Source organism: Urocampus carinirostris, chromosome 18 (genome assembly GCF_059441175.1).
Source record: "Urocampus carinirostris isolate Australia breed hairy pipefish chromosome 18, RoL_Ucar_1.0, whole genome shotgun sequence".
Taxonomy (NCBI): domain Eukaryota; kingdom Metazoa; phylum Chordata; class Actinopteri; order Syngnathiformes; family Syngnathidae; genus Urocampus; species Urocampus carinirostris.
In genome coordinates, this window is record NC_142366.1 from 28,128,108 (window position 1) to 28,141,210 (window position 13,103).

The following is a 13,103-nucleotide window of genomic DNA, read 5'->3' on the forward strand; positions in this document are numbered from 1 at the left end:
TTGCCATCATGTGGACATTATTAGAAAACAACTCAGTGAAGTTCCCAAAAACACAAAATCGCATGAGAATTTGCACGTACCAAATATAAATTCAGCGAGCTGTTTTACATTCAACGTTGTGAAGAGGCAAAACTGTTCAGCCAATCAGATTGCAGAACACAACGCGCAAAATGTAAACGGCAGTAAAAAAAGGGATTACAATAGTAGTCGTGTTTTTGATGACCTACCCGTAAAGCATAAGCAATGCAATGAGTGGTTGCAGATTGCTCGGTGAGGTGTAGCACTTCTTATCAAAAAAGATGAAAATCTGCACCACCATCAATGCACTGATGGAGTAATTCACCTGTAAACACATTGATTTATGGAACAACGGAGAGCCACTTTGATGTCTTTTCGAGTTTTAGGAGTTACCATGTCCCAGATGAAGTTGGCCATCCAGTAGATGAGTGGGCTGACACCACTTACAAACTGCAAATGTTTAGCTTGCGTCACCCTCTCCTGGATGAGATAGAGGACGAAACTCGCCGGAACAAAAGACATGGCGAAGATGACGCAGATGGCTACCACTGCATCCACCGATGTGTTCAAGCTAGGAAAGGGGAAAAAAGAGGAATCAAGCAAAACTTCCATAGTGATAAATCTTTGTATCCTGTCTCATCTGTGTCGGAAAAGCGTCTACTCACACGGTGATTTCTGAAAGTTGCTCTTTGGTGAGGTTCAGCGGATGGTTGATGGCCGTGATTCCGTATTGATCCAGTCTGGATCCTTTGGGCAGATGCGTGCGCAGGATGGCATTGTTGGCCACGTTCATAAAGGACACCATGGCGTGCCAGCCCTTGTTGTTGTACCAGACCTGCAAAAAGACCGACTGTGAGAACACTTCTCACATTTTGGACTTTCAATGTATCCCTCCCCCAAAAATTCAACTTACTACCCGTTCTCCGCCTGCTGACAACTATATACATCAACTGAGCTGGCAGTAAATGTGTTCATTATGAATTTGCCAACAAAATTCACTACAACCCAAAGTGAAAATAACTTAAAAGTGAATGATGTACAGCAAAATTGTAGAAAATTATTTTGCATTTTTATTTGTGTGTACTACGCACATTATTTACACAAAAAGAACTTTGGGTGATTGTCATACACACATTCATACACACCCTGGTCATCCTGGACGGGTGATGACCTCATGTGCAGCCCCCTTCAAGGTTTCATTTTCATCATGTTGAGGTTTTTGAGTTTTTTCTTGCCCTCATGTAGGTTTTAGATCAGGGGATGGTGTAATAATAGTCTGGTTTGCAATAATCTGTGGTCTGTGCAGCCCTTTGAGACTCCTTGTGATTAAGGGCTATTGAAATAGGACTTAACTAGGTTTTTGAGTTTTTCCTAGCCCTCATGTAGGTTTTTAGATCAGGGGATGGTGTGATAATAGTCTGTGTTCTGCAATAGTCTGTGGTTTGTGCAGCCCTTTAAAACTCCTTGTGATGAAGGGCTATACAAATAAAAATGACTTGACATGTCTGTGCAACGATTGATCGGTCCAAAAGTATTTCTGACCATAAGAGCAAAACATTTGTTGCAACAGGAATCAAGCCCAGGTTGCAGCGGTGGGAACACTAACCACTAGACCACCAATGGTATAGATGACATCCGAAAAGGCATTCTCTTTTATCCCATTACCACACCATTTTAGTCACCAGAGAGGAATGGTAGAGAATGGAGAAAACGGTCATCCGAAAGATATAAACGAATGCCAAAAAGCACGACAAGGGAAACATTTTTTGGGTCGTAGCCGATGATAATTCGCATTTTGAAGGCCATTAAAGACATTGTCAATTTCATGTTAGTCTTGTGTCCGTAGTTTACGTTGTTAATTAATGATTTCGATTATGGCCTTACATATTCAATGTTTGAGGTGAGAAAAAGTGAAACAAATGTTAAACCTATTTTTAATTAATAAACGAATACTTGCCTTAACATTGTTTTGCGTTTCCATGTACCTGAGGAACGTGCCTATTTCTCTTAGTGTTTGTTTGCAGTGGTCACCCTGAAAAACAAAAAGGCTTAACTGAAGAATAATTTGAATATGGTTTAAATTGATTTACCCCAGTAATGTTAAGCATTTGTCCCAGTTGAGCTGCTGAATCCTGGATGAACTTTGGCTGCAGATCTAAAATAGGAAGCTGACCTCCAACTGATATTCCTCCGTACCTGGAAACACAGCAGTGCGGTTAACCTAATCCGATTGTAATTTAAACAATAAGTGCATTACCTTTGTTCATTCACCCAATATTTGCTTTTTAAGCTGAGAAAAAAAAAAGTTTCAGTTTGAGACATTGGAAGGTTATGATTTGAGTTGTTATCAGAGAGGTAAGTACCTAGTTCTGATGAGACTGGGGTAGGTTTTTACCAGGTAGTCGGAAATATTCCTACCCGTTAAATCCATGAGAACATCTCCGGTTGGCTGAATCCTCTATCGCAAAACGACATTCAAAGTGAAACTTTCAGGAAAGATGGGTCGTTCTGGATTTTTGGTGGCGAGTACCTGCGGGGGCGGTAGGCCTCCGGCTCCTTCGGGGCACGCGGGCAACATGGTAAGTTTCCTGTCGGTGCTGCACTGACAGTCCGGGGACGGTCTGGCAGAGTTCCATCCCGGGTCGGCCAGCATCTCCACCACGGAGGGGCTAACCGGGAGCGTTTCCCACTCCGTGGTGATGTTGTTGCATGGGAAATCTCTGCCGGGAAGATAAATCGACCCACGTGGTTAAACAAAACGGTGAAGAGCGGGACGTTTATGAGATCGAGTGGAATTTACAGGCGGGATTAATTAAGTTTTTGTTGTAGTGTCAGAGCTGAGCCAGGCAGGGGAGAGGGTATTAAGTCACAATGGTCCACCAAAGGTCTTTAAATATCATGCGTCCGCTGTAAAAAGTGTGGCATTTACTCACTCCAGTGGTTCATCCGCCATACAGCGTGTCCCAAATCCTGGCCTGTCCAACAACACTTCACCGAAATTTCTCATCTGGGCATCTGAAGGACGTTCGTTACTGTGTGGGGGGCAAGGGAAGGTACCACGAAAAGAAATTCCAATTACATTTCTATAATTGACATCAAAGGTGAAATACCATGCGGGAGCCAAGTCATGATTAATCATATGTATCTGTTCTATATCAACAAAATATATATACATTTTTTTACTGAATTGGCTGAATATTACATGTTCAATTTTGCTCATTTTAAGTATTTTTCTAGAAACTAGTATCTTAAATAGTAGATTTTACCTGCAGGAACCGTGTGTCTTAAGTCATGCTCTTATGGTCAGCAATATTTTTGGACGACACTAACATTTTCTATTCAAATGATTTAGTAACCTGCATTAATCGGGAATTAACCTATAAGTATGGATGGATATAAATAAATTATCTTTAAATTTAAATAATACCAAAGTAATATTCTTTGGTAATCGCAAGGCAAATCACAATTAGGAGTAAAAATGGATGGTGCTGCAATAGAAACTAAGTTTTTAGGGGTCATAATAGACAATAAATTAAGCTGGAAAACACACATCAGACACGTACAAACTAAAGTATCTAAAAGCATTTCAATAATTAATAAAGCCAAATTTCTTTTAAACTATAATGCATTGTATTTGTTATATTGTTCTCTAGTTTCGCCATACTTAACATATTGTGCAGAAGTCTGGGGCAATAATAACAAAAGTTCACTACAGCCCCTTTTTATCCTCCAAAAATGTGCAATCACAACTATACACAGGGTAAGATATCGAGATCATACTAACATTTTATTCCTGCAGTCCAAATTATTAAAATTGGATGACTTAGTAAAATTTTTCACTGCACAACTGCTATTTAAGGTCAACAAAAACAGTGCCAGAAAACATTCAAAAATTATTCATTCGGAAAGAGGGAAATCATCATTGTGGGGTTGTAGTAAATTCAAAATCCCAAAGGTGAGAACCACCAGGAAAAGTATGTGTGTGTCTGTGTGTGGAGTCAAACTTTGGAACAATTTACAAGACCTGATCAAACAATTTCCAACGATTCACTTGTTCAAATTTATATACAAAAAAACATTACAGGCAGAATACAGAGATGAAGAAAATGGGGTATGAGTGATACGAGAGATTGGGAATAGTGCGTCTACTAGTATGGTTAACTTTGTTGTTATTGTTATATCATAACTGTTATTATTAATAATATTGCTATTGTTATTATCATTGGTGCCGCAGTGATGTTTGGTGACTAGTAGCATTATAACGTAAATAGATAGGTACTACGATGATTAGTTTATAAAATATGTGACTTATTATAATTACTGATATCTGACCTATGTAATATGTATATCCGTGAGATTTTGTTATATTTAGACACAAAAGAGAAGCGATATATAAAATGTAATAGGGAATATGAAGGGGTAAGGAAAATAAGCGTCTGCTTCTTCTTTTTCAACATATTATGTAACATTTTGTTGTTGAGTTATTGTTTTGTTTTTATTCTCACGTTTGAAATAAAGTTTTCATTTATATTACATGCTTTGTTTTGAAGGGTCGCTCACCTGAAGAAAGTGTACTGTCGGCCATACATCCAAGGACTAAGAGTCACGCTTGGATACTCCCCAAATGGTGGCACGATCAGCGTGAACGTTAGTGCCAGAAAAACAAAACTTGCTGGTAGAACGATCTAAAAGAGAGGATTCGTATTCAATTCACACACTGAACAGTTTTTCTTAAACGAAATAAAACACGTGGAAAATCTAATCCTGGTAACCTGAGCAAAGAAGTCTTTGCAAGAGCGGGTAGTGTGGTGCAACCTCTTGATCAGCAGTGCGAAGAACTGTTTCATGGCCAGGCACAGACCTCTGACCTGATACGACCCTCGCCCAGTGTGACCCTCGGAACCGTCGCCAGGACCGGAATGCTTGTCTGATTCTAGAAGACATTTTTAAGTAAAACCACTACAGATGTTGCACTTGTGAAGGACTGCAGGAGTTTAGCTGGCAAGCGTCATTCGAAAATGTTGACTGGCATACTGGAAAAGCACGAAAGCCTGTTTTGCATGTATGGAGTTTGCTTTTATAACCTAAAGCGGAAGCAGTTATTTAGGTCAGTGAGCCGAATGCTACTGTCACCTTTTAGTGGCTCCATAGCAATTGCCACTCTGTTGAATCCACAAAGGCTAGCTCGAGACATGTGCTGAAATGTTTTATTTTCTAAGACAAGCAGACAATCAGTTGTGTGAAAGACTAAGACCAACAATTTTGTTCTTACCTTGAATGCAATTTTTGTTGCTTGCATATCCATCTGCAGTGACTTTTAAAAAAATCTGCAGTAAAAAAAAAACGTTGTCCATTTGAAGATAAAATTGCAATATCGTCTCTTCCTACCTCTTCCAATGATGTGTCTGACACACCAAAGCTGCTGAGGCCGATGTCCTCCAGGGTTTCCTCCAGCTCCCTGAAGAGGCTGGCGTAGGCCCTCGGTTGAAAGTCGTGACTGGGAAGCAAGTAGGTCATCTCCTGGCCGATGGCTTCGATCAGGCGAGCCTGCGGAACGTGATGGTGCACCAGGGCCGTGATCCGTTCGGTGTTACCTGAAAATGCCAAACGCGGGCTGGATTTGTATTTCATAAAAGTCTCATAGTGGTTATTGAAATGTATATTGATTTCAGTTGATCTGATCCAGGAAACACTATGTAAAAATGACATGTAGGTTAAACAATCCAGGTGTAGGAGCCAAAAGGTATTTGTGTCATTGACTAATTTTTGTTTATTCCATGGGGTGGCGCACATCAATTAGTATGTGCAGATAGATACTTTATTCATCCCCAGAGGAAAATTCACACTTCCAGCAGTATCCTTTTGTTGTTTTTTAACAGATTAACAGGATGGCCTCGGGGTGCCGTGTTGTAGTTTAGCAACAGCGGAGTGGATGACGTCACACGCTAGGCCAAAAGTTCGACGTCCCTGCAGCAGATGGAAATCTTTGCGCGCAGGGTTACACCACCTCGTGTTCATGTAGATAGCGAGTCCGCCTCCTCTCCGTTTCCCGCAGGCGTTTGTGTCTCTGTCTGCCCTAACAGCGCTGAAGCCGGGTAGCTCCACGTTAGCGTCTGGGATGCTAGACGTGAGCCAGGTTTCCGTAAAACACAGCAAACTGCACTCTCTGTACTCTTTGATGTTTATCACCAGCACAGCCAGTTCGTCTGTCTTATTTGGTAGAGAGTTTACATTTACCATGATTACGGACGGTACCAAAGGCTTATACAACGCTAGCTGCTTAGCCTTCACCTTAGCTCCGGCTCTGCAGCCACGATATGGCCCCCTCATCATACCGGCATGAGAATTCAGGGCAAGGAGTAGAAAGGTAGGAATGTTAGATTTGTCAAACAGGTATCTGACTGGGAAGAACATAACATTTTGACTTCTAGGATACGCTATGCTACTTTAAGCTGCGCTACGAGTTGTTTTCCCTTTTGGCCTGTGTTTCTGTTGTAATCTGCATCTGACAAAAGTCAAGTAGAATAAAGATGTTTTCAATAATTTGCAGACCGTTGGCAGCATCATTACTTCCAGATCACTTTAAAACACCAATACTTATCCCCAGTCACTTCAGGTAACATCTGTACGTCTAGCTCCACCCGGCATACACTAGGTAATTTATGTGACAGGCATTACAATAAAAAATAATTACAAGGCGGTTCTATATGTGTCACTTAGGGCAGTGATTTCCAACCACTAAGCCGTGACACACGAGGTGCCGTGTGAGATCGTCAGGTGTGCCACTAGAAATTATCCAATGTCACTTTTTAAAATTTTCTGAAAAAAATTTTCAATTATTCCTCAAATATGTCATTGTCAAGTGTCTGTGCTGTAAAAACTGGGGGTATTATAAATTATATTGTAATTAAACATACTGTTCAGTGCCATTTTATAACATTCTCGGTTAGTGGTGTGGCGCAAAATTTTCCCAATGTAAAAAAAAACGTGCCCTGGCTCAAAAAAGTTTGAACGACACTGACATAGGGGATCTTTTGGACTGAAATCAGATTCCAACGAAGATGAACAGGCTGAACAAGTTGACATGATGCCATCTGAGGTTAAAGCTTTACCCTCGATTTGTCTATCTGGAGCCTGACTGTCTTCCTGGTTAACTTGAAGCTTCAAACACTTGGAGCACTTGCAGAAGCTGTTTTCAGAACAGTGATCGTCACAATCCTACATGGGAAAATGCAAGGAGACGTTTTTTTGGGGGGCGGGGGAATCCTCAACAGACGGAAATGCGTTATTTACATACAGGTCCAGGTGTGGCAATCTTTGGTGTGTTGTATTTCATTTTGCGCACGAGAGTGAGGTAAAAGCCGGCGCCAAAGCAATTTTTGAGAAAGATGGGTGAGCCGCAGCAGTAGAGACGACCCTGGGAGATGATGGCCACCCTGTCACTCAGCAGGTCGGCCTCGTCCATGTGGTGAGTGGACATGATCACTGTACAACCTTAAAAAAAGCAAACGTGAGTGGGAGCGCTATGAAACATCAAGTTTGTCCAGCAGGGAACCACTGTTACCCGTGCGGTATTTGAGCAACAGATCCCAAATGGAGCGTCTGGAGTAAGGATCCACGCCGGACGTGGGTTCGTCCAGGATCACCACCTTGGCACCACCAACAAATGCTAGCGCCACTGAGAGTTTCCTCTGCATGCCACCTGCATCATAACATATTTGCATGACGTATACCCTCCAAAAGTATCGTAAATGAAACCCACCCGAAAGATTTTGTGTAAATTCATCTCTCTTGTGTGGCAGACCGAGATCTTGGAGCATATTTTCCACCTCCTCCTCTGCCTCCGCTATCGAACGACCTTTCAGCATTGAGTGCAACAGGATATGCTCGGCAACTGTCATACTGAGACATTGTCAGGTGAAATCGTGTCGAGTTATATTTTGGATAAATACGAACCTAATTATCCAGGAATGAAAAATAGCATACTACTGAAAAAGTGTGTTGTGCTGCGGGCACATTCCCAGAGACAGACGGATGGTGTCCATGTCTGTGCGGATGTCTTTCCCATAAATGGAAGCTGTGCCTGAGGTAGGAGGGAACATACCAGTCAAGATGGACCTAGAAGATAAAATAAAATAGGGGGTTGGCTGATGAAACCTTACTCCCCTAACAGCATTTTCACAAACATGGTGGTGGTCTTGCCAGCCCCATTGTGCCCAAGAAAGGCAGTGATCTGGTTCTCGAAGAAGCTGAGGGTGAGACCGTTCACGGCGGGCCTGGAGCGACTATTGAACACTTTGACCAGGTTCTGAATGCAAACCCCCTTTGCCAGGTCGGCTGGTTCTGCCTCAAAGAATGCCTGCCCTAAACAGTTGACAGTCGTAATAATGTTATGACAGAAACACTATAAATGTCATGTTAGGTCACATTTTCCGCTGGAAAACCGTGACTGGATTCAATACCATTTTTCTTCTGGTCGTCATCTCCCTGCTCTTCTCGTTTACATCGATTAGTTGCTTCTGCATCCGATTTCTCCTGCTCCTCTTTTTTCAGAGGTTCTCCGGGATTCTTGAAAGTGATGTTAGACGGCTCGTGTTTACTGTCTTAAAAAAAGAAAAGAAAAAAACCTTTCTCTTTCATTCAATGCCACTAAGGAATAAATATGTCAAAGATTCATTTTAAGGAGTAGTGGAAGAAAAAAAAAGTCCTACCTGAAGCTGGAGTGACAGTGTTGAGCCAATAACAAGGCATGAAGGGGAAATAATATGGTCGACCAATTCCATACTGTCCTGTGTTGCATAACAAACAGAGGTGAATGAATGATTTCAATTCTCTTGCCGTTCATCAAACTGACCTGGGAAGATGTTGTCAAGGTACCAGGCAAGGACAGCATAAAGCAACGTGTCAAGTACCATCATGCACATAGAAGTGAGGAACGAGAACTCGTCGCCCTCCAGAGGACTTGTTTGGATGTTGTCCCACTGCAGACCCTGACCTTGCTCCTCATAACGGGATAAATACTCTGTCCCAAAACCAAAGGCAACTTGCGACAAGAGACTCTAAGAAGCGAGCATGTCCTGCAATTAGACGTGTAAAAAGAAATCAATTCGGATGCTGGTCAATGTTCTGCGTACCAACATGATCTTCATGTCTTTGGTGATGCGATCTTGCCAGGCGAAGCAGAAAAGGTGCGGTAAATAGAGGGCAAAGTAAATGATCCCGCAGCAAGCGGCTGCAAGGTTGGCCTGGTTGAAGAAGACGCTAAGGAGAAAGCATTGCATGATGGTGGCCGTGGTGAAGGTGAGCAGAAAGAGGAAAAGAATGAAAGGGTTGCTGTAGTTCAGTATCCTTCCTCCCTGCAAAAGAGTTTCAATAGGGTTTATTTGAATATCACAACCCAATTATGTGCACTCTAGTGTCCACTGTTGTGTACTTAGCCAACAGAATGATGTCGAATTTTAAGGCAGCAGGAAAGTTAATCAGTCCAGCAAACAGTGTTGACATGATTCCAATGATGTCATGGAATCTGCTGCTGTTTTGTTAATAATTTGTACGGTACGTTCACAATCACAGTGAGAAAAGATTGAAGGTTGTACAACAAGCTATCATTTGTCACCTGCCTTGAAATCCAACAGAGTTACCGCGACAATCAAGCTTGAGCATTAATTCTAGGGATTTGGTCACCTCACCATGATGATGAATGTAAGCAAAGCAGTGCTGGTTCCCATCATGATGAAATTGTCGATGAACCATGTCGACCAGATGACAGTGTTGGAGACCCCCATCACTTTGAGGGTCTCCTTGAGACGGAGTTCCTTTTCTAGGACGATGCTTTTGACGATCATAGAGGCGGAGTAGACCCAGGCCAAAACCATGAAGATCGGAAAGCAGCGGTTCAGTGTGAGCATGAAGCTTGACAAAATGAGAAATGATATTAAAAACATGGCTATAAAAATGTTGATTTGTTGATGCATTAGTCCACTTACAGATCATCCACATAACACGGGTAGGGCATCTGTTGCAGGTACACTCCCAACGGCCACTCTTTTCCCGTCTGGGTACGAATAATACCGTGCTCTATTATGTCTTGAAGATAAGCGAACCCGCCCCAGACATAGCGCAAGTCATCCATTGGATCTGCTCTGGGGCCTGGATCCCAATATCTAGAACGCATTTAATTTTTTTATTTAATAACAAATACAAGCAACTTTATAACCTCCATACTCTGACCTTCATTCTAACCTGTCTCGAACTTTATTGGTGCGCTCCACGGCATCAATATCCATGCGGATCTTAAACTTGACATGCGGCGGGACTTTCGCACTCCAAGGCTGCATGTTAACGAATATCAGACCTGCCCAAAACTTGCCATCTTCTAGTAGGTCCAAGGCTTGATATGTTACGGTGTCCTCGTCAGGGACGGCCACAAATTTATCTAGGTTCACACACTAGAGGAGAGAGCATGAGATTGAGTAAGATAAATGAGTAGTACTCAAGAAAAAGTTTTTCTTAAGGGTAAGAAAAATGATTCAGACACTTATGTAGACCAAGATTTGATATCAGTCTATGAATGAAACACATACCCGTAATTAGGAAGTCTATTACAATGTTAGTCTAAATCCTTTTGATAAATATGTGATACTCCTTATTCTTAAATATCGACATACATTCATCCATCAATTATCTGCAGCGCTTATTCTCAGTAGGGTCGCGGGGGTGCTGGAGCCCATCCCAGCTATTTGGGACCTGATACGCATGTTTTTGGAATGTGTGAGGAAAGCGGAGTGCCCAGAGGAAACCCACGCGAGCACGGGGGAGAACATGCAAACTCCACACAGGAGTTTCGCACTCATGACCTCAGAACTAGAACACGTGCTAACCACTGCGCCGCCGTGTTGCCCATACATTAATCCATGTATACATACGTAGTCCCAATCCGGTATTTAAATTTCCAGAAGTGCTAACTGTGAGTAATTTAGTTGTTAATCTGCTAGATTAGACTAGAATACATTACTTTTCAGTCACAAATCGGTCAAAGAGGGTTTCGTAATAATAATTTGCGCCAAATTGTTAAGATTTTAGCGCTACAATTAACGATTACAGCACACAGCCTGCTTCAATGGCAAATTAGTACAACACAAAAAATACTTGACTTTTAACTTCAACTACCAGCTGTATTTTTTCCATATTATATTCCCAATATCTAAAAACCCAGACCACACACTTAGCTAGATTGACACAAAGTTCTTTATGCATTAACGGTGTAAAATATGCAAATATAATGCACAGTTCACACCGACACTTTTGTCCGAGTGTGTGTAGCTCAATTCGCATGCATGCAACCCAAGTGCGGCAGCCAAGCACTTGGCTGTCAAAACAGCGGGCATTGTCGTCGCTCTCCAAGACTGTGGGGTTAAGTGACAACTGTGTCTAATCGGCCTCAGGCATTCCAACTCTGCCCGTCAAACTCAAGTGCTGTAAGCTTAAACTTGGACAAAAACGAAAAACGCTCACAGGCCACCCATTTGTGCCTCCCACCGGCGGTGTAGACCCCCCTTCACCCCGATAAGCCCCGAAGGGCCGATTTGGACTTTGTTTTTAATATATTGGCCCACTTAGCCATGGAGGACCCTTACTAGTGAGGATCTTTGTTTTAGTTTCGTGAAAGGCTTCCACTCCATCAGCGATAAACAGAAGCGGGTCGACAGCTCGCCTGCCTCTTGTCCCGCCTGGTGGTTTGCCAAGTTTTGGAGACGGACGACAAATTGTCAAATGAAAAAAAGACTTTTACGAACTTCTACCTCGTGTCAAAAATAGGGCACAACGACACTCTAATGAAATCAAGCGACCGAGATTGTGTTCACTTTGATTATCCATGAATGAGCGACCCCGAAATGTGACGGCCCAGGTGAATTGCGGTGTCAAGAGTTTAAATAAGTGGGTGGGCACCGGAGAAAACGATCCTGACACTATTTACATTTGAAATCCTGACTTAACCTTACTGCCAGCCAGTTTAAAATTTGACACCTAAATGCATGAAAAGCTCTGAATGCTTTAAGCCCTCACATTTTTGCACGGAAATCCACAGGTACAACAAAAGTTCCTAGGTTACTGACTGAAACTATTTCAGGGGGCACTCACATCCCCGTATTCATTGAGCATCCGGATGACGCGGTCTGTGAGGTTGAAAACGTTCCGCCAGTCAAAGTCAGGCATGCTGTCGGGGCGCTCTTCTGGCGGACCATTGTACAAGAAGTTGATGATGTGCTTGGTGGAGAAGGGAGCTTCTTCGAGACTGCGATCGATGAAATCCATCACGGAAGGGTTTCGGAAAGTGTCCTGAAACGCGAAAGGCATCATTTCTGGCACAATGCTTTCCTTATGTTACTATTTTGTGTGTTCCTCTTACGTTGATTGATGGGACCAAATTTGTCACATTACTTGTGATTGAAATGCATTTAGGGTAATTATGACACTCACAACAGTGGTCCCCTACCTATTCTGTACCATGGACCGGTCAAGTGCCTTACAATATTCTCGCCACCCATCACAATACAATATTCACTTTAGTGATAATAACAATAACAAAATGAATGATAAGCCTAAATCCACTGTGTAAATCACTAAACAACTAGGGATGTAGATGACACAGGAAATGGCATTCGGTTTATCTCATTATAATGCTATTTTTCATCATGATAGCGTCCTGAAAGATATAAATAAAAGCAAAAAGGACGAGGGGAAAAAACTTTTGGGTGTATTTGATGATGAATTTGACTTTGAAGGACATTAAAGAAATGCACTGTAATTTTTTTCAGTACTGTGTTCAGTTTACCTTGTTAATAAATGATTTTAATCTTCGTTCCACCTATTCAACAATGGGGTACCATAAGTAAAAATAGTTTGATTAGATATAGTATATACTCTTTTCCCATGTCATCTACATCCCTAATGGTCAAGGGTTTGTTTACATTTTCTTTCAGGACAAAACAACCCATGGCATGGTACCAGTGGTTGTGGACCTCTGGCTTACAAGATCAACATTTTACTTTTACTGTTTGAGTATTTCCATAAATGTAATGTTA

At 42.0% G+C, this 13,103-nt stretch overlaps 1 protein-coding gene across 2 annotated transcripts in view; it reads right to left on the reverse strand.

Annotated features, from left to right (window-relative positions):
* The window catches only part of abca4a (ATP binding cassette subfamily A member 4a), a 41,789-nt gene that overhangs the window by 8,984 nt on the left and 19,702 nt on the right, over positions 1-13,103 (reverse strand). Inside the window, exons 12-39 of one of the 2 annotated variants that reach the window (XM_088322526.1) lie at positions 12,160-12,357; positions 10,261-10,466; positions 10,005-10,181; positions 9,708-9,930; positions 9,153-9,374; positions 8,873-9,077; positions 8,730-8,807; positions 8,481-8,621; positions 8,205-8,382; positions 8,005-8,136; positions 7,781-7,920; positions 7,583-7,720; positions 7,316-7,512; positions 7,131-7,236; positions 5,407-5,612; positions 5,291-5,345; positions 5,152-5,232; positions 4,791-4,951; positions 4,579-4,703; positions 2,952-3,050; positions 2,549-2,738; positions 2,382-2,476; positions 2,276-2,308; positions 2,109-2,214; positions 1,976-2,050; positions 684-853; positions 412-589; positions 228-343 (exon numbers count right to left, since the gene is read on the reverse strand). In XM_088322526.1, the coding sequence (XP_088178652.1) occupies positions 228-343; positions 412-589; positions 684-853; positions 1,976-2,050; positions 2,109-2,214; positions 2,276-2,308; positions 2,382-2,476; positions 2,549-2,738; positions 2,952-3,050; positions 4,579-4,703; positions 4,791-4,951; positions 5,152-5,232; positions 5,291-5,345; positions 5,407-5,612; positions 7,131-7,236; positions 7,316-7,512; positions 7,583-7,720; positions 7,781-7,920; positions 8,005-8,136; positions 8,205-8,382; positions 8,481-8,621; positions 8,730-8,807; positions 8,873-9,077; positions 9,153-9,374; positions 9,708-9,930; positions 10,005-10,181; positions 10,261-10,466; positions 12,160-12,357 (4,031 nt within the window). The remainder of the gene's footprint in view (positions 1-227; positions 344-411; positions 590-683; positions 854-1,975; positions 2,051-2,108; positions 2,215-2,275; positions 2,309-2,381; positions 2,477-2,548; positions 2,739-2,951; positions 3,051-4,578; positions 4,704-4,790; positions 4,952-5,151; positions 5,233-5,290; positions 5,346-5,406; positions 5,613-7,130; positions 7,237-7,315; positions 7,513-7,582; positions 7,721-7,780; positions 7,921-8,004; positions 8,137-8,204; positions 8,383-8,480; positions 8,622-8,729; positions 8,808-8,872; positions 9,078-9,152; positions 9,375-9,707; positions 9,931-10,004; positions 10,182-10,260; positions 10,467-12,159; positions 12,358-13,103) is intronic. The other variant, XM_088322527.1, reaches the window with a different exon arrangement.